The sequence below is a fragment of the Nothobranchius furzeri genome, chromosome 13 (genome assembly GCF_043380555.1).
Source record: "Nothobranchius furzeri strain GRZ-AD chromosome 13, NfurGRZ-RIMD1, whole genome shotgun sequence".
NCBI lineage: Eukaryota > Metazoa > Chordata > Actinopteri > Cyprinodontiformes > Nothobranchiidae > Nothobranchius > Nothobranchius furzeri.
Genome location: NC_091753.1, coordinates 62,049,601 through 62,077,056, shown reverse-complemented (window position 1 = coordinate 62,077,056; position 27,456 = coordinate 62,049,601). Strand labels below are relative to the sequence as shown.

The window sequence follows — 27,456 nt, the reverse complement described above, 5'->3', positions numbered from 1 at the left end:
GATGTGATGTATGGTGCCTATGTGTGTATATGATGATATCAGACCTTTGGTATGTAGAAGAACTGAGTTCTGGGTGCAAAAGGGAAGAATTTGGTTTGCGTTAAGCTATGAAGGTGATTCTTATCAAAAATGCATCAGATGCTATCTGCGTGTCTACTTCACCCTTTCTTGGAGACCCTCAGAGGTCAGAGAGGTCGGATGACCTCTGGCACAGAGGGCTGTAGAACACCCGTAGCACCGACTCTCTAGTGCAGAGATGTCCCGGGTCACAACAGATGGATGGAACCGTTTGCGTCTCGGAGGACTCTTAAGGAGTCGGAACAATATCAGCTTTGTTCTGCAGGAACCGTTTGTTGTGTCAGCGGTAGGCAGCTTTTAGCAGGGTAAAAATGCTCAGGGTTAAAGAGGTGTCGCTCCGGACGTCCGTTCCGAAGCGCGCTCTAGAACTGAAATGCTGAATGATGGAAAGCTGGAATGCGACTCCGACCTCGACTGCTGAATCACTGTAAGTGATTCTATTTTAATATTCTCATATTGTGATTTACTTGGCCAATCGGAGCGTGCCATGTTCAGGGATATTACCAAGAAAACCTCAGACATCACGCCTTCTGGAGATACCGGATGCTCTGATCTGGGGTAAAGAAATACCTATGTGTCATGAGTTTAACTTAACTTTATTTTGTCCTTGTGTCTGGTGCGGGTGACGATTGCCTTGTCATATCAAACATTACCGATTACCATATATATAAATCAATGTAATACTTCATTTAATTTCAGTAGTTCAAGCACGGATTAATGAAACATTATTATCCGTATAACATTTGTTAATTTCATTTCATGAATGATCAACTCATATAAGCTGAAGCAGTCCTATTATAGAGAGTGGGAACATTTGTGTAGGGCTGTAGCGAAGCCTCGACGAAGTCGACGGCTCGATTCTAAAAATTTGTCGACGTCAGATCCGGAAGTCGACGCACCGCGCCCACTTGTTGCATCCCCAGGAGTTTGTAAATAGAGGAGGAATCTGCCTGTTCTTCCTCTAGTTCGCCCTCTTCTCCGCCTTCACTAACATCTCCGCCAAATACCGAAGACCCGGAACAACGTCCGTCCACTACTAGATTATTTTCCTGTTTTGCCCCTTCGTCTCCCGGCAACGGGCAACAACTTCCGGGGTCAGATGCGCTGCTCCATGTCTACCGCAGATGTAGAAAATCACCGGGAGCGCTTCTCCCTTCATAAAGGAGCTTCTTTCAGACATGAGGAGAGCTGTTTTGGTGGTAGCAGTCTCTCCTCCGTGCTGGTCTGTTTGCTGCCGGGTGTTTTTGGTTTATTTAAACTTGGTAACTTAAACTTAATGTTGGTAAAGCTACTGTTAGCATCTTCGCTAACAGCTTCTTGCGTTGGGATAAGCTGTTACGTTTTGGTTTAGAGTTCATCTTTTTTGTGGTGTAGATCTCCCTTTTATTACATTTAGAGTGTTGTGGGTTTTCGGTTTAGTGTAAAATATCACCTGAGTTTGGTTTAACCCGTAAGACCACTCGCCTCACGCACATAAGTGACCAAAACAAAGCAGCATGGAGACACTCCGTCTCCAACCACCTCTCAGGCAGCAGCCTGCACTCCCAAGTTCTACACGTCACCAGAACATAACCAACCAACACAATAAACGCAGTGTTATACAAAATGGAAGGCCTGTAGTGTTTATTCTCTTACAGTAAGAATTTATCAATTTTTTGAGGAATTTATTTGAGATTTTCTGGTTTTTGTTAATTGTGCAATAGAAAAATAATCATTAGATTAATTTTATAAATAGTCATTAGAATAGTCGACTATTCGATAAAATAATCGTCAGAATAATCGTTTTAAAAATAATCGTTTACCCCCAGCCCTACATTTGTGGTGTTATCGAAGAAGGCTTTGTTTGGGAACACAGGCTGACAACGTGCTCTCCTGAAATGTCAACAAGGTTGCAGTATCCTTCTGGCTTGTAGGGAGATAGAATTAGGTCTGCAGATAACCAGTGGCATTAGGTCAGTATGTAGGTGGAAATGACCATTTCTGGACATTACAATAATCATTTTCAACTTATAATTATCACTTTCACTCTTTGTATCACAATTTGCTTTCTTGCAAATGTAATTTTACTGACGTTCATGTTAACGTGCACTTGTACTCACCAGGCTTGGCTAGGATTCACCTTTTAGCACTCTTACCTCGTTTTATAACTGCAGGTAAATTAGGGCATTTAAAGTCTTTCTAATATATTTTCACCATCATTTTTTTAGATTTGGAAAGTATTTTATCATCCCAAGAGCAACATAAATGTAAATAAAAAAACAAACAAATTAATAATATAAACAAGCAGCAATTTATGCAGCTAGGGTTGACCAACTTATTTATGAAAGCCCTTTCAGAGATTACAAATATAATGTGTTAGTAATGGAAAGAATGAGTCATACAGTCAAACACGGTGGAGCTTCAGTTTACATTCATTTACATTCTACTTCCTGCAGAATCTTTCCTATACAGCTGGTGTTGTTACAGAGACAGTAATACAGCCATAGATTTTTATATAAACACTAGATGCCTCGTCCCCGCTGTTGGCCAATGGGATGCGACGTAGGAACGTGGCAGCCATATTACCTCAGACAGCTGCCCCCTTTCTTGACATTGGGGTGTATGGTGCATGTACTATTTAAATAACCCTAACTTGCTCAATTTTCAACCGATTTTCAAAAGGTTTGATTTGTTATAAACGCCAGAGATGTGTCTATGAAAGAGGATGGGTTTGTCCCAAAAATTCCTGTTATTTCACTCCACAAAGCATTTAATCTTTCATAGATAACACATTTAATTGTAAGCTACAGTAACTTAAAGTATACAAAGCTTATTATATGTATATATATATATATATATATATATTCCTGGTTTGTGAAATGATTTGTTAGAGATGAGATTCCAAGGTTCTTTTGAGGTCAAGCCACATTAACAGAACACAGATACAAAATGTGCACCCCAACAAATAAGACAAACAACACCCACATCACATCTGTCAGCCAGAACCGGCCCGCCAGCAATAAAATTTCACCCAGCAAATTATTTTGTATTTTCTCTATTTCTTAACTTTTGTTTTCTTATTTATTGGCTTTCATTTATTAATTATAAGCTGTTTGGAAATGCTTTCTGAAAAAGTTAGGAAATAAAAGATAGATTAGGTTGATAAACAAGATGGATTACAGTAATAAACAGATGGATTACAGTAATAAATAGATGGATTACAGTAATAAATAAAATGGATTACAGTAATAAATAAGATGGATTACAGTAATAAACAAGATGGATTACAGTAATAGATGGATTACAGTAATAGATGGATTACAGTAATAAACAAGATGGATTACAGTAATCAATAAGATAGATTACAGTAATAAACAGATGGATTACAGTAATAAACAGATGGATTACAGTAATAAACAAGATGGATTACAGTAATCAATAAGATGGATTACAGTAATAAATAAGATGGATTACAGTAATAAATAAAATGGATTACAGTAATAAACAAGATGGATTACAGTAATAAACAAGATGGATTACAGTAATAAACAAGATGGATTACAGTAATAGATAGATTACAGTAATAGATGGATTACAGTAATAGATGGATTACAGTAATAAACAAGATGGATTACAGTAATAAACAAGATGGATTACAGTAATCAATAAGATGGATTACAGTAATAAACAAGATGGATTACAGTAGTAAACAAGATGGATTACAGTAATCAATAAGATAGATTACAGTAATAAACAAGATGGATTACAGTAATAAACAAGATGGATTACAGTAGTAAACAAGATGGATTACAGTAATCATTAAGATAGATTACAGTAATAAACAAGATGGATTACAGTAGTAAACAAGATGGATTACAGTAATCATTAAGATAGATTACAGTAATAAACAAGATGGATTACAGTAATAAACAAGATGGATTACAGTAATAAACAAGATGGATTACAGTAATCAATAAGATGGATTACAGTAATCAATAAGATAGATTACAGTAATAAACAAGATGGATTACAGTAGTAAACAAGATGGATTACAGTAGTAAACAAGATGGATTACAGTAATAAACAAGATGGATTACAGTAATCAATAAGATGGATTACAGTAATCAATAAGATAGATTACAGTAATAAACAAGATGGATTACAGTAGTAAACAAGATGGATTACAGTAGTAAACAAGATGGATTACAGTAGTAAACAAGATGGATTACAGTAATCAATAAGATGGATTACAGTAATCAATAAGATGGATTACAGTAATAAACAAGATGGATTACAGTAGTAAACAAGATGGATTACAGTAATAAACAAGATGGATTACAGTAGTAAACAAGATGGATTACAGTAATAAACAAGATGGATTACAGTAGTAAACAAGATGGATTACAGTAGTAAACAAGATGGATTACAGTAATCAATAAGATGGATTACAGTAATAAACAAGATGGATTACAGTAATAAACAAGATGGATTACAGTAGTAAACAAGATGGATTACAGTAATAAACAAGATGGATTACAGTAGTAAACAAGATGGATTACAGTAATAAACAAGATGGATTACAGTAGTAAACAAGATGGATTACAGTAATCAATAAGATGGATTACAGTAATAAACAAGATGGATTACAGTAGTAAACAAGATGGATTACAGTAATAAACAAGATGGATTACAGTAGTAAACAAGATGGATTACAGTAGTAAACAAGATGGATTACAGTAGTAAACAAGATGGATTACAGTAATAAACAAGATGGATTACAGTAGTAAACAAGATGGATTACAGTAATAAACAAGATGGATTACAGTAGTAAACAAGATGGATTACAGTAATCAATAAGATGGATTACAGTAATTAATAAGATGGATTACAGTAATAAACAAGATGGATTACAGTAGTAAACAAGATGGATTACAGTAATAAACAAGATGGATTACAGTAGTAAACAAGATGGATTACAGTAATAAACAAGATGGATTACAGTAGTAAACAAGATGGATTACAGTAGTAAACAAGATGGATTACAGTAATCAATAAGATGGATTACAGTAATAAACAAGATGGATTACAGTAATAAACAAGATGGATTACAGTAGTAAACAAGATGGATTACAGTAATAAACAAGATGGATTACAGTAGTAAACAAGATGGATTACAGTAATAAACAAGATGGATTACAGTAGTAAACAAGATGGATTACAGTAGTAAACAAGATGGATTACAGTAATAAACAAGATGGATTACAGTAGTAAACAAGATGGATTACAGTAATCAATAAGATGGATTACAGTAATAAACAAGATGGATTACAGTAGTAAACAAGATGGATTACAGTAATAAACAAGATGGATTACAGTAGTAAACAAGATGGATTACAGTAGTAAACAAGATGGATTACAGTAGTAAACAAGATGGATTACAGTAATAAACAAGATGGATTACAGTAGTAAACAAGATGGATTACAGTAATAAACAAGATGGATTACAGTAGTAAACAAGATGGATTACAGTAATCAATAAGATGGATGGATAATGGATTGATCTTGTGAAGGAGATTTTCAACATTCATAAAACCAGATAAACAATGTATAGAAGGAGGTAGCAGCAGCAGTGGAACAGCAGTTTCAAATTGTTTTATTGACATAAAAACAGTTAACAGACTGAAAAATGTACAAGTATTGGTTTTCTTTGGAACAGTTAAAGATGAAAGGTGATCCCATGTTGTCACAGTTTGTCACAGCGGCGATTCGAGCATCCGTAGGCTGCATGAAAGTCAGCCATGTTGACCCTCAAGCTTCACAATGAATAAAGGTGTATTTCTGCAAACATAAATCCAGAAATGTCCTGTTTTAATATATCTCAGTATAAGTTTTGTGTAACAAACCAAGACGCTTAAAAATCACGGGCAATTTAGCATGAATTTATTTAAAATAAAACGAGCGACTCCCACTGAGGTAGATAGTGAACTTTGTGTTGCTAAGCAGTGCGCCCACTGTATCCCTCGTCATCTCTAAGCCAAGTTAGACAGCTAATAAATACAAAAACGTCCACAAACAGCCATTTACACAACAATGTGGCTGTCGTAAAGTCGTTATTGGTTTTGTAGAACTGCATAAAATATAGATTGTGGTCTCAACCTGAATAACATGCAGATAGCTAGGCGGGACACACGGTTCACGATTAAGCCACTTTCAAAAGCAAAAGCGTTGCTTTCAACATGTGCCAGTATGTTGTCTCAAGCCCATGTGTTCTAAGGTTTGTAACAAGGCAAACCGCTTGTTAATATTTCATCGAGTTAAGGGTGTTTTTGTGTAAGCTGATCACTCACCTTCCAGCTGCTACCATTGAGAGCGGAAGGGTCTGTTGTCTGAGGTAAGATGGCCGCCGTTTAGCTACGCCGTCGACTCCTGCTTTCGTCATCTAGTGTTTATATACATATCTATGAATACAGCTACAGGAACAGCAGAAGAAGAAGGGTTCACAGGAAGCACCTTCCTCACACCGGAAGTTAAACTTAGTTACTTAGTTAAATGGTTGGGATTAAATTCACAGTATTTGTCATTTAGACTTTTACATCACCTTATTAATGCAACAATTTAAAACAAGACCCATGCAGGGTTTTTCCTGCATTCAAATTAGCGTGGCGTGGTATTAGTTTGCAATAATACCTAGCTGCAGACGCAGACCTGTCCAAACACGCCCCCATTACTAAAATATTTTGCATTAAGTATACAATTCACAAGACTAGTAAACTGATATTGACTATACACTAATCTGCAAGAATATACTGTAAACACAAAAGCAGAAAAGTTTGGCTTTAGAAAAAAGTTCAGACAAATGAAACACCCAGCAACAGCTTTTATTGGCCTTACAAATACCTTCCAAAAAAAAATGTCCACACAATGCTACAGCCTCTTCAAAAACTCAGATGAGTCCAGAGCTTTTCTGAATTTCTCCGAGTATATGAGCAGTTCCACGGCATAGGACATCAGCTGCCTCTCACTAATGAGACAAAGATAAATAGCAATTAGAAAAAATAACATGTACACCTGGAGGCTGTCATAAACAATGTGAAAACAATACATATAGGCACTGTTCTTGTGTTTGTAGAATACCTCCGGGCTACCACATTGCCGTCGTGAGTTTGCTGCTTATTAGATGAGGAGTCATAAACGGTCAAATAAACAGCCTATTGTTACGTTTATTTTGGCCAAAAGGCTTGCATGTAGCCCATTAAAAATTATATAAAAAAATTTGCGTCCATGACGTCTTCCCCCACTGCCAATAATGCTTAATTTTACATAAAAGTGTTTCAGAAAAAAATCACTAATGCGCTGTCTATCAAACTATGTCTTAAACGTTCAAATTTAAAGTACAACATCTTCGCAAGTTGTAAAATTATAAATCTGTCTTTACCTGAACCGTCATTTCCATCTCTTGCAACACGCATGCGAGTTCTCGTCTTCGTACGTGCACACGTGTTTTGTCGGGGCGTGTTTGGACGGGGCTGCGTCTGCAGCTAGACCTTACTCCTAGTTTGTACATATATGTGGTTGGTGCTATTGCTGTCCTGATTTTCCCCAGGCTCTTCCGCATCAGAGCAGGGCTGTACAGTGCGACGAAAAAACTGTGCGTGTCTGTCTATTTTTAAATGTAGCACGGGTGCAACATCTTTGAATTTCTATTTTCCTCAGAACTTTATTGAACAAAAGTAAGTTACATGTAAGAAAAATGCTTTTTACTGGCGCAGTGTGGTCATCTGGATGCAGTGGAGGAAAATAAAGGAACCAGCAAAGGCAGAACCGGTCCAAAGTTTGGGATCAAAAGTGCAGCTACACGCAGACTGGCTAATGCTAAAGCTAACGGGTAGCAGTCTCACGATCAAGTGGCGCACAGAAAAATATATGATGATGATGATGATGATGGTAAAACTAAGAAAGACTAAACTCTACAAGCGGATGAAAAGTTCCCACCATCCTGTTTATTCTGCCTCCTGCAGCGCTACGGACCAGAACCGCTGCAGGTACGAGTCACATTACTGCTACGAGTCTGCTCCACACACAGGGGCAGGATGTACGGCAAGCCGTTGTAGCATATAACTCACAAACGCTTCTATCTTTGAACATAATTTAAACTGGATTATTGAAAACCCGTACATAATAGACATGCCACCACTACATTGTTAGCAGCATAAATTAAATGTTATTAGCATTTCCAACACAAATGCATGTTAATGAAATGCATTTTATTTTACTGGATATATTTATGTGTTATTCTGACTAACATGAGTGTTATTAATACAAACCTAAAATGTTACTGAGATGTAGGTCAAATATATAAAAATATTTTAACCATAAATATCAGATGGGAAAAAGAAACTAAACACCGATCTGATGCATATTATTGATTTTTTAGCAGCAAACCACTTTTGTTTCACTTGAAACGTCAAATGGAATATTCTGTTTATCAACAGAAGCTTAGATTAGAACACTTAACGAAAAAATATTTAGCCTTTAAAAAAGTGCGGCAGTTGAATGCACAGAGTACGCATGTGCTGGCGCACGGTCAGGGTGGTACCACCGCTGCCTCAGTTTGAGCCAGGAAAAACATTTATTGGCATGTTACCTCACCATTTAGCTCTATATTAAAGTTACACTCACCCCCCCCCACACACACACACACATAAAAACAGCTAAAGTTACAGCAACTGTAGAGGTCCATGTGGTGAGACGTTGTGAGTCTGGGTCAGGCTGTGTGGAGGGTGGAGGGTCCTTCTATTTTTACCTCCACCAGCACCCTCATATCACAACAGCTGTCTCCACATCTCTTGTGTGTCACTGTCATATATAGCCGGCCTATCAGAACGCTCCCCCCTTTCTCAGCGTTGCATTTTGCCGTCTGCTCCTGGTCTGTTGGATCTCACTAGAATTCTCTCCATTTAATACATGTTTTATTTGTTGTGGTTCTTCCTCTGGACTTCTTTTCCACACAGAAGCTGTGAAGTTCCTTCTCCTACAGGTAGACAACGTTCTGATTCATCAGGGCTTCAGAGTGGGTGCAACTATTTTTAGGGCCGTGCTAGCTGAGGAAGCAGCTTGAATGATTTCTAGCTTAAAGCAACACGCATACATTGTGCTTTAGTTTGGTGTCCATGAGTTGGACTCACGAGCTGGCACTTGTGTTTAGTTGATTAGGATTAATTAGGGTTTTAATATGTGCCAAAAGTTAATAATGTCAGTGTTTTCAATCAATCCCTACCCCCTCATTACCAGTTTACTACAAATGGCTTTGGCTGCTTCTAGATGAAACCGTGTCTACGCTTCTTTGACTTCTAATTTTACATCACAGCTGTAAAACATTTAGAAGGTCTGAAGGTACATTTGAGGATAAAACCTTACCTTTAGTGATTTAATCATTACCACATGTGTAAGATGTAGGGCCAGGACGATAATCAATAGATCAATTAATCGTACGATAGATGAAAATGAACTCAATAATTTTTCCAGCCACAATATATTGAGGTTAAGAAATGTACATCTTTTATTATTACAGTTTTGGTTGTTGAATGACACTGGATAGGCCATTGTATATATAGTTTTGGAGAGATGGGGTCAATTTGATAGTTTTTGGTGCAATATCTTTTAACGGAGTAAAAAAAGTCCTTATTTAGTTTTGTATTTGTTTGTTTGTTTGTTATGTTTATTTATTTAGAAGTTCTGGACTTTCCAATGTTAAATAAAGGTTGAATTGTTGCATTTTAAAGGGCGCACTTGCATTATTATAATATATTAACATTACGTTTAGCGGTTATTTTGGTCTCGGGTTGGGGTTTGTGTGTGTGCGTGCGTGTGTGTGTGTGTGTGTGTGTGTGTGTGTGTGTGTGTGTGTGTAAACACAGTCTTTTATAAAATGGTGTTATTAGTGACTCAGGTCAGGCTTCACATCACAAATCGGTCCCTCTGAGTCTGCTGTGCCAGCTTAGTTATCCAGCCTGCAGGAGAAGTCAGCAGAGCTGGTTTTGTTGGGATGATAAAAACATAATTTGGTTGTCTTGAGCTCCAGGACCTCTAGACACTCATGGGAAGTTAAAACTAAATCATCATGCTAAATTATCTGTAACTCATGTAATGCCATTGACAACCTGCTGTCCTTTAGATTAGGGCTGAACGATTATCGTTTTTGGACTAAAATTGCGATTTCAAACAGCACGAGCACGTAACCGTCAAAGCTCCGGTTTTAGCGGTTTTGACTGATCCAGGATCAGTTGTGTAACTTTTTTATTTTTACATCCGGGGTTTCCCCCGTGTTATGGCAGCGGCAACAGCCAGTGTGGGGGAGGGGGGTGGGGTGTACTGGTCAGAGCCGAGCCCACTCCACAGCTGCCAGAGCTGCATGTTCAGGTTGTTTCCCTGTTTTATGTTCCCACACACCGCGCTGCTAGAGCCGATAGTAATGGCACCGTAGGTGGGCCCGGGACAGAGAGAGAGAGAGAGCGTAGTTGAGTAAGGGAGAGAGAGTCTCCTCCCACCTTAGCAGGTTCAGGCTAACTTCTAAAGCTTGGTTTATGCGTCATCAACAAGAGTGCGGAGTCGCGCACTTTAGTTGACTTGAAAGCTCAACTTGTCTTTTAAAAACGGTTTGAATGTTTCTGACGGCACACGTTAGTTCAAACACGCTAAGGCAGTGGTTCCCAAACTTATTTAGCCGCGCACCCCCCAGCCTCCACATCAGGGCATGGCTATATATATATATATATATATATATATATATATATATATATATATATCAGACGTCAAGCTAGACAGACAGGGTTAAAAACTATGATCGACCTTTTTCCCCATCACTTTCATTTTTTAAATAATAATTAATAAACATTCGATACCATTACAATTTCCTTTGATTTAATTTTAAATAAATATTTAGAGTGCCCAGGTAGCACATGAACAATGCAATTTAACGGTTTTCTTAAAGTAGGCACCTACTTGTGCGTAATCAAATGTCAATAGGGGACAAGATATAGCCATGATGTTCACTTTTACCTCAGACCGACTCATTGCTGTTTTATGGTGTGGCTGAATCTGCGATCCGCTGCCACGCGGACCGGAATAACAAATGCTGCAGTAACATGAGTTGTAGTCAGGTTCATGAGGAGTCACTGGCTGGAGCGGACCCGACTTTAATACGTCATCCCAAAATAGAAGCTAATATCCTAATTTGACCTGGAATGAAAAATGTTATAAAACCTCTTAAAAGTTTTTATCACGGAGGAGGCAGTGCTCATTTCTGCCTTCAGTCTGACGGCGCGCCGGAGTTAAAGCAGCGTGCGCACTTATTGAATCTGTGTGTGTGTGTGTGTGTGTGTGAGGTTTACAATATCAGAACACCTGCATGAGACAGGTGTTAATTACAATCTGCCAGAATGACTCGCCACCTTCAGATTCCTCCAACACCATTAAAAATGATCAAATACGGAACATATCGGCGTGCGCAGGCCAGAGTGCTGAAGCTCGGCGCATTGTTATTATGAAGCTAGGACACATGTGGAGGACACACACACACACACACACACACACACACACACACACACACACACACACACACACACACACACACACACACACACACACACACACACACACACACACACGCGTGCAAAAATATACTTGTTTTCCATTACATTTATTGGGCCCACTTACTTTTTCTTAGGCCCACCCACAAGTGAGTTTCTGGCTACGCTAATGGTGACACATGACAGACTTCTCTGAGCTCCACAGCCATTACACTTTTCACCTCGTGCGCGCACCACACTTTGGGAATCCCTGCGCTAAGGTGTCAGAATGCGTGTGTCTCTCTCACGGAGCTGACATTTTGGTGAGGAAAAACCATCAGACGGCTTCAGCCTGCCGCGGTAATGCAGAAAAAACTGTGTGCATTTAGTTGTTTAATACATTTAAAAGCTATTTCTACCTCCAGGTTTCCTCCGTGCATTTTTGGAGTAGAACATGCTTTTATAAAGCTCCTCTCCAGATGAAAATCACAAGTTGCTTCACAAACACTACAAAAAGATAATAATGGGAGAAAATATTAATAGCTGTAACTGTTTTTATTGTATGATTAAACAGTAAATATTAATGTGAGTGATTTGTTGTACTAGATCAGAATCTAGACCATCTTTTCAGGTCATCTACCGGATGGCTTGGCAGGCTAATGTTGGACCTTTGCTTGCAGAAAATCGTCAACGAAACCAAAATCGCAGTTTCTGCTAGAAAAATCTTTTCCTAAAATCATTCAGCCCTACTTTAGATACAAAACTGTCACTTTGATGTTAGTTTTTTATGACCATATCTTTTGTTTCCTGTGTTTGTCTGTGAAAACTTTTTAAAGCCCCAAGTGTGTAAAAACACTTGACTCCTTAGCACCACGCAGTTCAGAGCAGGTACTGCAGCTGCAATAGCTCGCTTACATCAAATAGGGCTTTCACATCTGGCCTGGCCCGGCCTGGTGTAGTGGCAGTTTACCATCTGGGCCAGCACGGACCGGGCTGGGTGGTGGTGGTCCGGCTCCAGCATCGGTAGAGTTTGATCACACACACTTCCCAGGAATGGGGAAATCTCCGAACATGTGGGTGGGGCAAAGGACGCATGGACAAGTCCGTAGCGTCACCCTTAAACAAAGGCGGCCGTGATCGTGTGAATGTAAGTGTGTGTGCTCGCTCCTCACAGCAGTGAGAACGAGGTAGAGAGCTGCCGCAGCTTCAGTCAGGTAGCGTTTACGTCTTAGCATCCAGAATGATAATGAATTGCACACAACTGCTGATTCTATCCACCAATCGGAGGCTCCCCCTAACAGGAGGCCTATTTGAGCTGGCCAATCAGTGGGCATGTACCAGATGTGAAACCCCTATACTGTAGGTATTGACAGCCTGCCCCGATGCAGCCACGTTTTGTTCACACAGCCTTCTCAGGAACACAGATGTCTCTGAGCATGTGGGTGGGGCTAAAGACAGTGTTGTTCTCCATAAGTTAGTAAACAAAGGTTGCTGTCAGCCTTGTTGGTTTTGGAGACTCTAAAATGAAGCACACAGCTTCCTACTCTCACTGAGAGTGCTTTGTGCTTCTCCCACAGCAGCCTGTCCTTGTGCTGCCGCAGTCTGGTGCGGTGGTTCTGAGCAGCAGGCAGCGAAGATGTTTACCCCGCCACATCCAGACTGATATTGAATCACACACGTCAGAAGCTGCAGGTGACTGATTCTACCCACCAATCAGAGGCTCCCTCTGTGGGCAGGCGTGAATTTCAGTCAGTAGTGAGTGTGTTGGGTTAGCAAGTCCACCAAAATGGGCTTACTTAGATGTGAACATAATAAACCTACCAGGGCTAGACCAGGCCAGCCCAGATGTGAAAGCCCCAAATAGCCAGTGTGTCATTGTGCACTGCTCGCACGTCTGCGGGGGAGAGGGAGACACTGTAGTGTTGACTTCAGGGGTCACACGCAGAAAACACCACACAACAGCGTTCAACTGTCTGCATGTTGTTGCTGCTTCTTCAGCCAGCGTGTCTCTCAGGGATTTGATTCCTGTGTGTGTGTGTGTGTGTGTGTGTGTGTGTGTGTGTGTGTGTGTGTGTGTGTGTGTGTTAATACATGTAGAACGGGTATGATCAGACATTTGCAACAGCTGTGTCTTCTCACTCCAGTGTCGCCTCTAACGCATCTGCTGCATCACTCGTCCCCTCCTCCCCCACGGCTGTTTGTTCACCGGAGAATTATAAACAACTTCCAGCTTTCAATCCAGCGATCACATGTGGTTACAGCAGGGCAAGCCTCCCAAGGGGAAGAAGTAGAATTTGCCCTAACCAGCAGGGCTGCCAAGAAGAGAACGGGCGCCAACCCCACACGACGTTGAGAGGGATTAAAACTTTTATAGCAAAGTAATACACACAGGGCATTATGTCCCTAAGCAGCTACGGTATTTCAAGATGGCACATGACTATGGAGCGTCGACCACAGTTTATGTAAAAAGGGAAAACTTTAAGCTAACGGGAATATTTAGAGTAAAGTTTGGTGAGAAAGGACACATTTGTGAACGTGATACACAGAGTTTGATAGTAAACAAGTAAAAATATTACACACTGTGCCTTTAGGCCTTTACTAATTTCTTTAAGTTCTTGTACAATAACCGCAAAGGTTCTGTTTCTGAGCATTTCAGTCAGGTTGAGATCTGGACCCTTCTCCCCACCTGGGTGTTCTTTTACTGAGAGGTCTGCTGTCCTTTATGACCCTGTTGGGTCCAAACTTCAGCCGTAACACCTATGAGCCGTCGTTGGACTCTAGAATACTTTGGTATTCAGAAGAGTTTGCAGATCGACTGAATGGCTGGAAAGTTATCAAATCATCATTCTTCCACTACCATGCTGGCATCAGCAACTATGCTTTGGTCTTCTCTAACTAAATAGCATTCCAGATGTTTCAGTCACTTGGCAACCATACATCTAATACATAAGAAGGACGGTGCTCATGCTGCTTGACAGAAAACATTATTTATGCAGTAAAGACCTAAAGTTTGGGTCATTTTTTGTAATCAACATTTTTATGTAAACTTTTAGAACAAAACTAAAATAACAACACTTATTTTATTATGTGTTTTACACACACCGAGCCCCACACTAACCACTTAACCACATACCCTTTTACATCATGAGACAGAGCGCCAACTGGTAAAACAAGACCAAGTGCAGTTATAGTCATCAGATGATTTATCCAATTGTCCCTTTTTCACAAGCTGCCAGTGTAACCATTGTTGTTAATCGTCGGGGCGCGTTTCTGCCGCCAGTGTCCCAGCAACATCTATTTGGTCATGGTCAGGAACAGAATGATCCACCAGGAAGTTCTAAACTCTTCTACACTATAAATATCTATATGCTGCTTTAAGTCTTCAGTCCCAGGAAGCGCAGCGAGTACTCCACTCCAGTCCTTTCCCTCTCAGATCTGAGTTTGTTTAAAGGTCACATTCCAATCCACGGTCTGTTGTGAATAATCTAGAAAAAAAAACACGATCTTTGCTCCCTGCCATGATATCTGTCACTCCTCCCTGGCCACACACACAATCTGCTGCGCATCCTGGTTATCCATAACCTTTTCCAGCCACATCCAGGTGAGCCGGTAGGGATTCTCAAAGCCTACGGTGATGTCCGTACATTCTAGAGTTGTTCCACCTAAAGAGCTGTGAGTTAAGCTGTGGTGTTTAATTCAGGCAGGAGCTGATGCTGCTGTTTTTTATCTTTTTTCCCTTTTACATTTTTTTTACCAGGTTTAGTTTGACTAAATCTTCTCACGCTTCCATTCTGTATAATCTCTCCGTTCATCCTCTTCTAGCTCTACGTCACCCTTTTCTCCTCCTATACTCATCTTGACCATCACAACCCATGACAGCAGAACAACATGGCATTCTCATCTCGCTTTTCCTTCTGGGAACAAAAGGGAAGTTTCATTTGGACATTTCATGAAGTACCCTTACCATGCATGGTGTGTTGGTGTTTGACACAAGCACATTGCTTATAACATATGCACGAATGAAGGATTTTCCTCCAGCCTTCAGTTATGATTTCCACCCAGTCAAACCGTCATGCTAGCAATGCTTTGAGTGATGTGGTGCGTTCTGTGTGATAGTTGGGGTGCAGTAAGTGTGATGAAAGAAACTTTGCACCAAATGGAGTTTTATTCCTGGTTTGCCGTGCTGACACGTGTTACCATGGTTTGTAGACACCTTGCATGTTTGACTCAGGTTGTGATCAACAGTTTGATGTGGTGGGAGGTTTTGATCTGGTTTCATGTTTTGTGTCAACGATTTAGATCAAAGAAGAGAACAAAGTGGGCAGCAAAAGTGTAAGTAGAAATGTTCTGATGTTCACAATTAGACTTGGAAAATCACAAGTCTTTGACTACAGATTCCCCGCAAATATTTATCAGAATAGTTTATTCTTCAAAATCAGACTTCATTTTGCAACTTTCTTCTATCAGTAATACTTTCTTCTGCCCGAGGTTCAAGTAAAAAAAACATCCAAACTTCTCGTAAAGCTCTTGCTTGTGAGCGTTCATGTGAGCTGACTCATTTGGTCTCTGACTTTAGGTGCTGTCTGGTCTATTCACCAAACATTTCCAGTTGTAGTTGGCTGGAGTCCATCAGTTTCTTATTATTGATGTTAGTATATATCTGTGTTTATGTGTCCCTGTGTGCGTCAATATAAGGTGAAAATATCTGTTGTGGGAGAATTTGAAATGAGGCCTGCATGTGAAAGAGACAGCTGTGCGTCATTTCCATCATTAGAGAAGTGGTAGTGCTGTCAGCAGCCAAATCGGACTTCCAACAGAAGGCTCTTTGAGTAGTGAGCTAATCTCAGCAAGAAGCCTCTTTTTGTTCAGTTCAAGGGTGGTGTTAGTCAGTCTGCCAAGCCCGTCTGACGCAGCATACGAGTTGGAGTTTAGCTAAGTCAGACACGTCTTTCCTTTATAAACAAAGTCCTGTTTAGGCAGGCTTAGTTGGTATCCGAAGCACGCTGTTCAATGACCACTTTTGATCAGTAGACCTTACCACTCAATCCATCCTCACACCTCGTGTTTTTCTTTTGTGATTAGTCAGAGGTTGATGGGTTGGCAAGCCGAGCCATGTCCGTACCAGCTTTAGATCCCGGCAGAGGGTTGTTCAGGGCAAAAAGTCCTCCATCTGTCCCCACTGTCCAATCAGCGGGCCGGGCCAGGAGTCCTTCACCAAAATCCAAGACACTTCATAAAGTTCCTGAACGCTTCAAAAGTCCTGAACCTTTGCTGAAGATGTCAGCTCAGTTCAAGAACCCTGAATCTTCACAAGCACCTCTGAGTCCAGTCTACAACCACAGGCAAGAGCTAAATGGGACAGCTGGCAAAAGCCAGGTCCATGGTGATGCAAATTCTTCAAGCATTCCCACCAACTCAATGGATTCTGTAGATGAACAAGGTCTCACCTGTAAGGAAGTTGTGAAGGTGGTTCGTCGTGTTGTCAGGAAGGTCTTACCCTCAGAAGAGGATGAAGTTAAGGTGCCAATGCAAAAATCAGCCAAAGCTCCAGAGGCAGGCAAGCTTAACGTCGAACGGGTCCGAGACGCTTCAGCTCCATCGACAGCATCTGTGCCCAAAGCCCAGTCAGTGTCAGGGTTCTCGTTTAAGCATAATAATATCAAAACGGAAAACAAAGAGGACCTAATGCAAGGACTAACAAACCTTAAGGTTAGGGGCAGGACACGAGAGCCTTATCCTCAAATACACAAGGATGGACGACCAGGAAAAGTGGAGATGGGGAAGCAAGACGATGATGAAAGAAAAGTTCATTTGGAAGAAAACAAAAAGGAGGTTAAAACGGTTCAGCCATCACAGGAAAGTATCCGTAGTCTCTCCACTTTAGATCCAGTCTCGTCAGACTCAACTCAAACTTCTTCCAAATTAAATACTGTCCGACCTTCGTCTCTTCCATCGGTGGTGGGCTTTATTCCACCTCCCAAGTCTACACCCTTGACTTTACATCCTTGTGTTAAATCTGCACCCAAACCTGCAGCTACCACAAAACTCACCGTTTCAAAAGCTCCTTCAGCTCACCCGCCTCCACCCAAGTCCTCACTCCCACCACCATCAGGATCCAGCCCAGACGGCAGTGCCCCTGCACCTGCAGGTGGCGCCAGCTCGCATCTTCTTCCTCCCTGTAAAGTTCCACAGTCTTTTCCACCAGGACCCCCTTCTGCTGCCAGTCAACAGGAGGTACAGTGGCCTCATCTAGCACGTTGTGTGTCGCTGGTGCATGGCATGTTGGAACGCATGTTACAACAAACCCAAATAACACAAAAGTGTGTTTTGATTGTTTGATGCACCAGACATGGCAAATGTTAGGCTCATACTGAGATAACTGTGAGAGATAAATGATTATTGATGCAAGTACCTCAGATGACCCTTTTCACAAACAAGCTAACGTTTTAGTCTGTTGGGTTGTTTATCAGTTCAGCTCTCAGACACGTTTTCCAGAGAGAGTTTAGCCTCAAGTCTGAAACAGTCGGGGTTGGTTTTCCGTGTCTCAGTAGCGTGAAGGGAGTTGGAGTGTGTCTGGGGGCTCTGGTCAGTGCCGGGTCTTATTTGCTTAGCATGGTTTTTCAGCTGGGTTGTGAATTGGGCAGCATCTTGGTTCTGATATGTGGTGACTCATCTGTGTGTGTTTCTCATCCACGTAAATAAAGATGGCCGAAGCATCTCCACATGCTTCCATTGGTGAAAGGTCCCATTTACAGCCATGTTTTTTCAGTGTGGTACTTTGTCTGACAGTTGTGTACACATCCTGATGTCAGCGGAGTTTGACCCGAGCTCTGTGATGTAACATATCCTGAAGCTGTAAAAAGCGTTGAACTGAGACCGTCTTCAGCCTAAACTAGGATTCCTTGACACCGCGTTGGAGTCAAATAGCTCACTAGACACGTGATGAAAACTATTGTTTAACATTTCTACTGACATTTGACAGCGTTTTACTAGCACTGCTTGGGTTTGTTTACCTATCATTTATTTCAGTATTCCTCTTTATGTTTGCTCTAATAGTTTTACGCCTCTAACCGTTCAGTCGTTGTTGTGCTTCTGGGTTTTCTTTTCTTTCTGCTCAGTGGTGTGTTTGTTTAGGGCCCGTGGGTTGTGGTGCAACAGAAGTGAGGAGATGAACAGTGTCTAGCGGTAACTTAACGCAGCTCACAGAAAGGAAACGTGAAGTCATTAGTAGTGTTTGTGTCAGGCCACCTAAACAGTGAGTGAGCTGTTGCTGGTTGACGGATCAACAACATACTGAAACTTGAGATGGCTGCAGGGCAGTGTGAGCCACGCTGACACGAACGTGTCGGGTAACCGACGCGAGCCTTAATGAAACCGCCACACACCTTACACCTGATGAATCTGGCCTCACTCAAGAAGAGTCTATATCCTGAGCCTCTGTGACCCTAACAGCCATGTTGTTTTCTACAGAAGCATGTATCAGTTACTTTCTATCGGTTCTTGTCAAATTTACAATAAGGTGTGTAAAACCCAAAAAATACAACTTTTCTTCCTCATCCCTATGTTGTTGGTTCAATTACTTCTCTGTGTAACACTGCTGCCCCCTTCTGGCTGAATAACACACTACAGTTTGCTGCCTGCTTACAAAGCTGTGCCAAAGAAGGCTTTGGGATGGCTTTGACCCTTTTAAGTACCTGTCGGGTAAACAAGCGCTTCACGTCACTGCTGAGCACCAAACATTCATGCTGTGAACTAAAGTTTATCAGAACCAAACAACACCGAGTGACTCGATGTGCCACATGTAGGCATAATGATCACGCTTGTCACATTTTATCATGCTGTTTATGTAGCTAACTTGGTTGTCTGTCGTGTTGAATTTACAGTAAACCAATTAAAGCTACATTATGCTAACTAGCATGTTTTGTGGTAGGTCAGCCACCAGTGTCAGACGGTTGTTCTCCCCAGAGAGGTTGGAGCTTGTTGACAAACAAAGGAAAGCAGCTTGAAAATGAAAGCAACATCCGAAACGTTTGGATGTTCATGTCGGGCAACAAAATGTGACTAAAAAGAGACGAACCCTAAAGCATGAAGTCCGCACTGAGCTGAGGTCTCCCCCTCACGTGCGCTGGTGGAACATTTATGACTGTCCTATGCACTATTTGAAGGCAAATGCTTCCTTGATGCAGACAATGCTTCATGCTCAACATTTGTGTTTTTATTTCAGTGTGACTCTGTAATGTCTTGCTCATATATAACTGTGCCCTTTGACCTCTTAACTGCTGGCACGTCCTTCAGGGATCGGTGGAAGAGGATTCTTTCGCCCGCTTCCAGGCCGCTCATGTTGCTGCTAAGCAACCCCAGGTGTGGTCTGCTGTGTGTCCGACTCATCAATCCACCACCATGATCACCCTCCACTGTGGCGTGCTTTGTGCTCTGTTCTGTCTCCTAGCATTCAAACTAGTGTTTTGGGGCACATTATTAATAATTCAGTTGCACTTACGTGGTCAGTAGTCGTGACCTAACCTGTTCTTAGTTTATTTAGGGGTGTCCTGATCAAGAAGTTCTTGTCCCCAGTACTGATCTGATTCATTCAGCATCAGGGATTTATTTGCTAGGTATCAATATCGTGTAGCGGGGTTAGGGTCAGGGGTCTACACAGATCTTACTGTTCCTGCACACATCTTAAACAACAGTCATTGTTTGTGTTTGCTCCTTATTGTTAAGCACCACTGTGGGCAGGTGGCACACATGACCAGGCTGTAATATTAAAGAGTTCATCAACAATGTTTATGGATTCAGTGGAAAGCAGCCTCTGAAGGCAGCAGTGTGTGAGGTTCTGGTCATCTACATTACTGATGGAGGAGAGAAAACCAGCTCATCTCATGTCTGCAGATTTTACTTTACTCACATTTAAGTGAAAGTAATCAGAGTAAAACTTATTTACAGGTGATGGTGCTCCCAGTATTCTAATTGGTTGTTGGGCTCCTTGAGCTCTTGACAGATGTGGTTCCTTCCTCTGAGTAGAGAGTTGCTGCTGGTGTAAAATCATAGAGAATTGGTCAGGATCAGATGTGTGCTGCTATATTAAACAGTACTGCAATATTCCTCGATCAGGGCATCCCTTGTTTGTTTTTCACATCCCTGTTGTTTTTAGCATGCTAGCTATTTATTCTTTATTTTTCTTTCATATGCATCCACTGGACACACACACACGCACACACACACACACACACGCACGCACGCGCGCGCACACACACACACGCACGCACACACGCACGCGCGCGCGCACACACACACACGCACGCACACACACACACGCACACGCACGCACGCACACACACACACACACACGCACGCGCGCGCACACACACACACGCACGCACACACGCACGCGCGCGCGCACACACACACACGCACGCACACACACACACGCACACGCACGCACGCACGCGCACACGCACGCACGCACACACACACACACACACACACGCACACACACACGGTGAACTGGCATCTTGATGAGTTGTTTTTTAAACATTCGTGTGTGCTGCTGTTGAACTGAGTCTAATGAATGCAGTGTGACATTATGGGGATAATTTTTACTTCTGTCTGTTCATTTGAGTTTTTGTGTTTTCAGGTGAAGTCTGAGGAGCAGATTGCAGCGGAGCAGGCGTGGTACGGATCAGAGAAAGTTTGGCTCATTCACAAAGATGGCTTCTCTCTGGGTGAGAGACCCTGTTGCCTGTGCATCTCCCCAACTATTTCATTATTACGAATGTGAAAAGGGATTTGTGTTTCCCAAGCTGTGGTTATTGAGACAGTTTCACAAATGATGCATTTATTTTCAAATGCTATATCGTACTATATTATAATATTGTAACCATTTTATAATAACCTGTTTTGGTGCATTTGGGTGAAACTTTAAAAACTGGAAAACGGTGAAAACATTAATTTATGTCACTAATTCAACCTAAAAGGTGAAACTAATCTAGGAGACAGACTCATTCCATGCAAATCCAGATATTTCAGCCTTTATTTGTTGTTAGTGGGATGATCATGACTTACAGCTGATGAAAACCACACTTTCAGAATCTCAGACCATTAGAATATTGGGAAAAGGTTCAATATTCTAGACTCAAAGACTCTAATCAGCTGATGAATCAAGAACACCTGCAGATTTTTCCAGTTTCACCTGTACATGTTTGACCTGGGTGGAGTCTTCAGTAAAACAGGTGTGCAACACATGCAAGTAGGTTCACATATATGACAAAAACACTTTTAACACAAAGTTCTCTTTGACATTTTCAGCTCATCCATCACATTTTTACAGCAAACATAAAACGTTAAATCAGGTCAGCCTCATGAAAACGTGCAGGAAGAACAGGAGCCTTCAGAATAAACCTGTAATTAGTTTAGCCTAAAAAGCTCAGACCTCATAAGCAGTTACGGTAATTTTACTTTTCTCACTACCTGTTATGCAGATAGCAGGGTATAGTCTCAAATCCAGCATTCTTCTTTATGTTTATGTATTTAGCAGACGTCATCAGTCACAACACCCACATTTTGAACTGCCTTTGAAGGAGCCAGAGACAGGGAAGCATTATGGATTGAGATATTGTGTTGTATGGATGGTTTTGCTGGGATATACGTAAGTAATTCAGTTAGAGAGGTTGAGTCGGAGATGGTGGGATTTCCTACATCCTGATATGTCAGCGAGACAGTCCGAGATTCGTGTGGACCCTCCGACAGAAACGACAGAGCTGGGTGTCGTCAGCATAGCAGTGGTAGGAGAAGCCATGTGATCGGATGATCTCACCCTGTGAGGCGGTGTATGTGGCAAATAGAAGATGTCCTAGTGCAGAGCCCTGGGGGACTTTGGTGGCAAGATGGTGAACAGCAGAAGATTGTCCAAGCCAAGATGCACTGAATGATCGTCCTCTTGTCAGAATAAAACAAAAAGGTTTTTTATTTCTGATCGGCTCTTTCTCCTCTGCAGGATGGTTACTCAGCTAGCTGTTCTCTATTCAGCTAACATGGTTAGCTTTGTCTGGTGTCCCTGCATGAGCTGATTTCATCACAGCCATTTCTGCTTCCTCCCATGTCGTATGTCTGTGGTTCATGCAGACTTCTCAGGAATGTGGATGTCTCCAAGCATGTGGGCGGGGCAGAAGACATGCGTAGAAGTCCGTGGTGTTGTCCCTAAGCTAGTAAGCAAAGGCGGCTGTGAGCTGCTGTGTTGCTTTGGAGACTCTGATATGAAGCACTGCTTCGTACTGTCTCGCCGAGACTGCTTTGTGCTCCTCTCAGCAGTCTGTCCTCATGCGGTGGTTCCACACACAACTCATTTTAGGCCAATCTAGAATCACAAATTAACCTAAAGTTAGTGCCTCCTTGTTCGTGTGCGCCTTTGCTTCAGGAACCACATCCAGAGAACTTGCAGACGCACACATAGACTCCAGATCTTAATCCACTCCGACTAAAAGACATAAAATGTGATTATAAGGAGAGAAAACCCAAAAGGACTATAGAATGGTTTCATGTGAGGTGCAGGTTTTTATCCTTTCATAGATTTAGTCTCATTTCTGCCTACGCAGGTTCAGCCTGTAGGGTCAGCCTGTGCTCTGATTAGGTTTATTTCCTGCTACAGCTGTTTAATACGTTTTTATCTTCTATCTTCAGCCACCGTGATGAAGGCAGAGTCTGGCTCACTGCCAGAGGGAAAGGTGAAAATCAAACTGGAGCATGATGGGACAATACTGGATGTGGATGAAGATGACATAGAAAAGGTGGGAATACCACTGAGTTCATTACAGGATTTAAACTGTGACATGATTGCAGGCTATTTATTTAGTGTTCCAATGATTTCCTTTGATTTGTTTACAAACGGTTATGATTCATAAGGATTTTAAAGTTTTTATATAGTATTTATATAGTATAGGATTTCCCATTATTAAACAGTCGCTGTAGAGCTTTCTGGATGCAGACTGCCACCGGCGGCATCACATAGTAAGAGGCTGCCTGGTGCTACTGAGTTTCATTCATTATCTTCTTCCTTTAAGGCTCATTGTGAGAGGTGGGGAACACCCTGGACGGGTCTCCAGTCCCTCACAGGGACAGACCGACTCAAACACTCACTCACACTTATAGCGACGGTTTAGAGTCGCCGGTTAACCCAGTACCCAGAGAAACCCACACCTGCATGGCGAGAACATGCTAACTCCAGCAGAAAGGCCACAGCAAGGGTTTGAACCTTCAACCTTATTACTAACTAGATCTATTACCTGATTATGCACAAAGTTAAACATTTTCTGTGGAAAATAAGTAGTTAAGAGTTTTTGTCAGACAAAGCCAGTCTTTTCTATGTCACAGGGAAAATTAGCATTCATGGCCCCGCCCACCTTTCATGTTCTAGTTGACTGGCTGTATAGATTTAGTGGCCAGGAGAGAGCAGAGCACGTCTCGGCTAGGAGAAGCTAACTGGTAGCATTGGCGGCTCCAACACATGGCAGAACTCTGGGATTAATAAAGTATTTTTGAATTGAATTGAACTTGTTTTTGTGAGAGAAAACATCAGTGTTACACTTTTTACATAAGAAAGAACATTAGCGGAAGGTTTGTGTTGTTAGCCAATCAGGCGATACGTTTTTCACGAATATTAATGAATCAAACTCGAAATCCTGCCATTTCCCGCCCTACTCCTCCGATAAACTTCTTCCCTCTATAACAGGAGTGCTAGAGCTTTTTCCCCCACTGGCAATGACTCTAAAGGTATTCATGTATTCATACTGGAGACCAGAGCAGATCAGTAGAAAAATGAACGAATGAGAGCTCTACAGTTAAGAGTGGATTTGAGTTTTTGCCCAGTCAGCTAGTTACTCAGCCACTGCAGCCTCGGCTGTTTTTGACGTGTTTGTGTTTATGTGCAGGCTAATCCTCCATCATATGACCGATCAGAAGACCTGGCTTCACTGCTCTACCTGAATGAGTCCAGTGTGATGCACTGCCTGAGGCAGCGCTACGGAGGAAACCTCATCCATTCGTTCGCTGGACCCAACATGGTGGTGATCAACCCTCTCAGCACACCCTCCATGTACTCTGAGAAGGTGAGAGGGACACGAACAGGACAGGCCGAGTCTGCTGCTGTGGAGCCACACAGTGGTGGTGCTGCTAGCTTAGCGTTTAGCTCAAACTCACAAGTGACTTTGTGAAGATCTGATCAAATCTGTTTGACTTGTTGTGAACCTCCTGTTTATCAGGTAGCTTTTTCAGAGAAGGTTGGACTGCTTCATTGGACTTGTGTGCATCCTCCACACTGGAGATGGAAAACTGAAGGAATAACGGCTCCAGTTTCAAGCATTTAATAGCAGTTAAGGCAGGAATGTCAGGACCAAAGAGACAGATCAGCCATAAAATGTGAGGTGAAAGGTTGAATTCAGCCTTGTAAAATGATGTTTGTGTAATTAAATACTTTATTGGCTCAGAGGTTAGAAGTTCGCTCTGTCAGTGGGTTGCTGGTTCAAGCCTAGGCTCAGGTGTCAGTTTTTGTGTCCTTGGGCAAGACACTTCACCTTCCTTGTCTGCTTTTGGCGGTTCGAGGGTCGGCGGTGCCTGTGTCCGGCAGCCTTGTCTCTGTCGGAGTGCTCCAGGGCAGCTGTGGCTACGATGTAGCTCATCACCACCTGTGTGTGAATGGGTGCACCGATAAGTGCTTTGGAGTTCCTGACGTAGAAAAGCGCTATACAAATGTGCATTATTATTGTTATTATTATTATTTATTTATTTTTTTAAGATGGCGGCACTTTCTCTTGACACAGCACTCAGACTAGCTGTTAGCTCATCAATCTGGTCTAATGAGCTGATATTTGTCACAAACATTCAGGATTATGATGGATCTCCTGTTGAACAACCTCTCTGGTGATCTGCTCGTTGCTTTGTGCTCTTTAACCTGTTCTTTGTTTACCTTTTGCTGCACCAACAGGTGATGCACATGTTCAAGGGCTGCCGGCGGGAAGACACGGCTCCTCACATCTACGCTGTGGCTCAGTCAGCCTATCGCAACCTGCTCACTACCCGACAGAACCAGTCCATTGTTCTACTGGGCAAGTCTGGCAGCGGCAAAACCACCAACTGCCAGCACCTGGTCCAGTACCTTGTCTCCATCGCTGGGAGCACAGGCAAGATCTTCTCTGGTAGGCCTTCACTGGTAAAGTCCCTACAGTCCTGCTCTAACTTTTGAAGCTAACAAACTGCAGCACAATCAGAGGCGATACGCTTTTTAATCACACAGTAGATGCTTTAGTTGTAAATGAAGCAAGCGTGAACATTTGGATTTGCTGCACGTCTCCACGCCCCTGCCTTCTACTTTTTATAAAAAAATCAATCCTCACTCGCCACACTTCAGAATGGCTAATGTGGTTTTTGCAAAACAGCTGAGAAGTGGCAGGCGGTCTACACCATCCTGGAGGCTTTTGGTAACAGCTCCTCTGCTATGAACACAAACGCCAGCCGCTTCTCTCATGTGGTGTCCCTGGATCTTGACCAGGCGGGTCAGGTGGCCTCGGCCTCCATCCAGGTAACATCTGTCCTGTCCATCAATCCTCAACACTCACAGCTGAATTACAACATTTAGAAACTTTGTTGGGTCTTCTCATGTAGACGATGCTGCTGGAGAAAGTGAGGGTGATCAGAAGACCTGAAGCAGAGTCCACCTTCAATGTCTTCTACTACATGATGGCTGGAGCTGACAGCAGCCTGAGGTGATCACTGTGTTCTTTCTTCATGGCTGTCCTGTAAATCCAGTAGAGATCAGGGGTTGTCTCCATGCTGATCTGACATGTTCATGTTCCTTTTGAGTAATCAGAATCTAATAGTTAATCCACCCGCCATCTTTTCCTGCTGTGATTAGCTGCTGACAACCCTTTATTGCTGGCTCTGCACCAGTGGTCCCTGAAGGTTTTTCCTGCAGTGATGGAGCCTAAAACATCGGGTTCTTCAGAAATCACCTGCACCATCACATTATTCTGTTCCTCCTGCATATTCAAACAAGGAGCATCTTTTTTTTTAATTTCCAGTGGAATCTGTGGCCGTGTCTCGTTAACCCGTGTCTCGTTAACCCGTGTCTCGTTAGCCCGTGTCTCGTTAGCCCGTGTCTCGTTAACCCGTGTCTCGTTAACCCGCGTCTCGTTAACCCGTGTCTCGTTAACCCGTGTCTCGTTAACCCGTGTCTCGTTAACCCGTGTCTCGTTGACCCGTGTCTCGTTAACCATTATCTCGTTGACCCGTGTCTCGTTAACCCGTGTCTCGTTGACCCGTGTCTCGTTGACCCGTGTCTCGTTAACCCGTGTCTCATTAACCCGCGTCTCGTTGACCCGCGTCTCGTTGACCCGCGTCTCGTTAACCCGCGTCTCGTTAACCCGCGTCTCGTTGACCCGCGTCTCGTTGACCCGCGTCTCGTTGACCCGTGTCTCGTTAACCCGTGTCTCGTTAACCCGTGTCTCGTTAGCCTGTGTCTCGTTAACCCGTGTCTCGTTAACCCGCGTCTCGTTAACCCGCGTCTCGTTGACCCGCGTCTCGTTGACCCGCGTCTCGTTGACCCGCGTCTCGTTGACCCGCGTCTCGTTGACCCGTGTCTCGTTAACCCGTGTCTCGTTAACCCGTGTCTCGTTAACCCGCGTCTCGTTAGCCCGTGTCTCGTTGACCCGTGTCTCGTTGACCCGTGTCTCGTTAACCCGTGTCTCGTTAGCCCGTGTCTCGTTAACCCGTGTCTCGTTGACCCGTGTCTCGTTGACCCGTGTCTCGTTAGCCCGTGTCTCGTTAACCCGTGTCTCGTTGA

General features: G+C 42.4%; 1 protein-coding gene across 10 annotated transcripts in view; it reads left to right on the top strand.

Annotated features, from left to right (window-relative positions):
- Positions 1 to 27,456, top strand: part of myo18ab (myosin XVIIIA b) — a 159,102-nt gene that overhangs the window by 34,191 nt on the left and 97,455 nt on the right. For 5 of the 10 annotated variants that reach the window (XM_054734257.2, XM_054734263.2, XM_054734258.2 and 2 more), the window contains exons 1-11: positions 5,588 to 9,094; positions 15,447 to 15,551; positions 15,924 to 15,956; positions 16,707 to 17,858; positions 19,920 to 19,985; positions 21,262 to 21,349; positions 23,304 to 23,410; positions 24,551 to 24,727; positions 25,603 to 25,813; positions 26,054 to 26,196; positions 26,280 to 26,380. In XM_054734257.2, the coding sequence (XP_054590232.2) occupies positions 15,513 to 15,551; positions 15,924 to 15,956; positions 16,707 to 17,858; positions 19,920 to 19,985; positions 21,262 to 21,349; positions 23,304 to 23,410; positions 24,551 to 24,727; positions 25,603 to 25,813; positions 26,054 to 26,196; positions 26,280 to 26,380 (2,117 nt within the window). In that variant the 5' untranslated portion in view covers positions 5,588 to 9,094; positions 15,447 to 15,512. Of the gene's footprint in view, positions 1 to 5,587; positions 9,095 to 15,446; positions 15,552 to 15,923; positions 15,957 to 16,706; positions 17,859 to 19,919; positions 19,986 to 21,261; positions 21,350 to 23,303; positions 23,411 to 24,550; positions 24,728 to 25,602; positions 25,814 to 26,053; positions 26,197 to 26,279; positions 26,381 to 27,456 lie in introns of those variants that run through there. The other 5 variants (XM_070543733.1, XM_054734261.2, XM_054734260.2 and 2 more) reach the window with 3 other exon arrangements.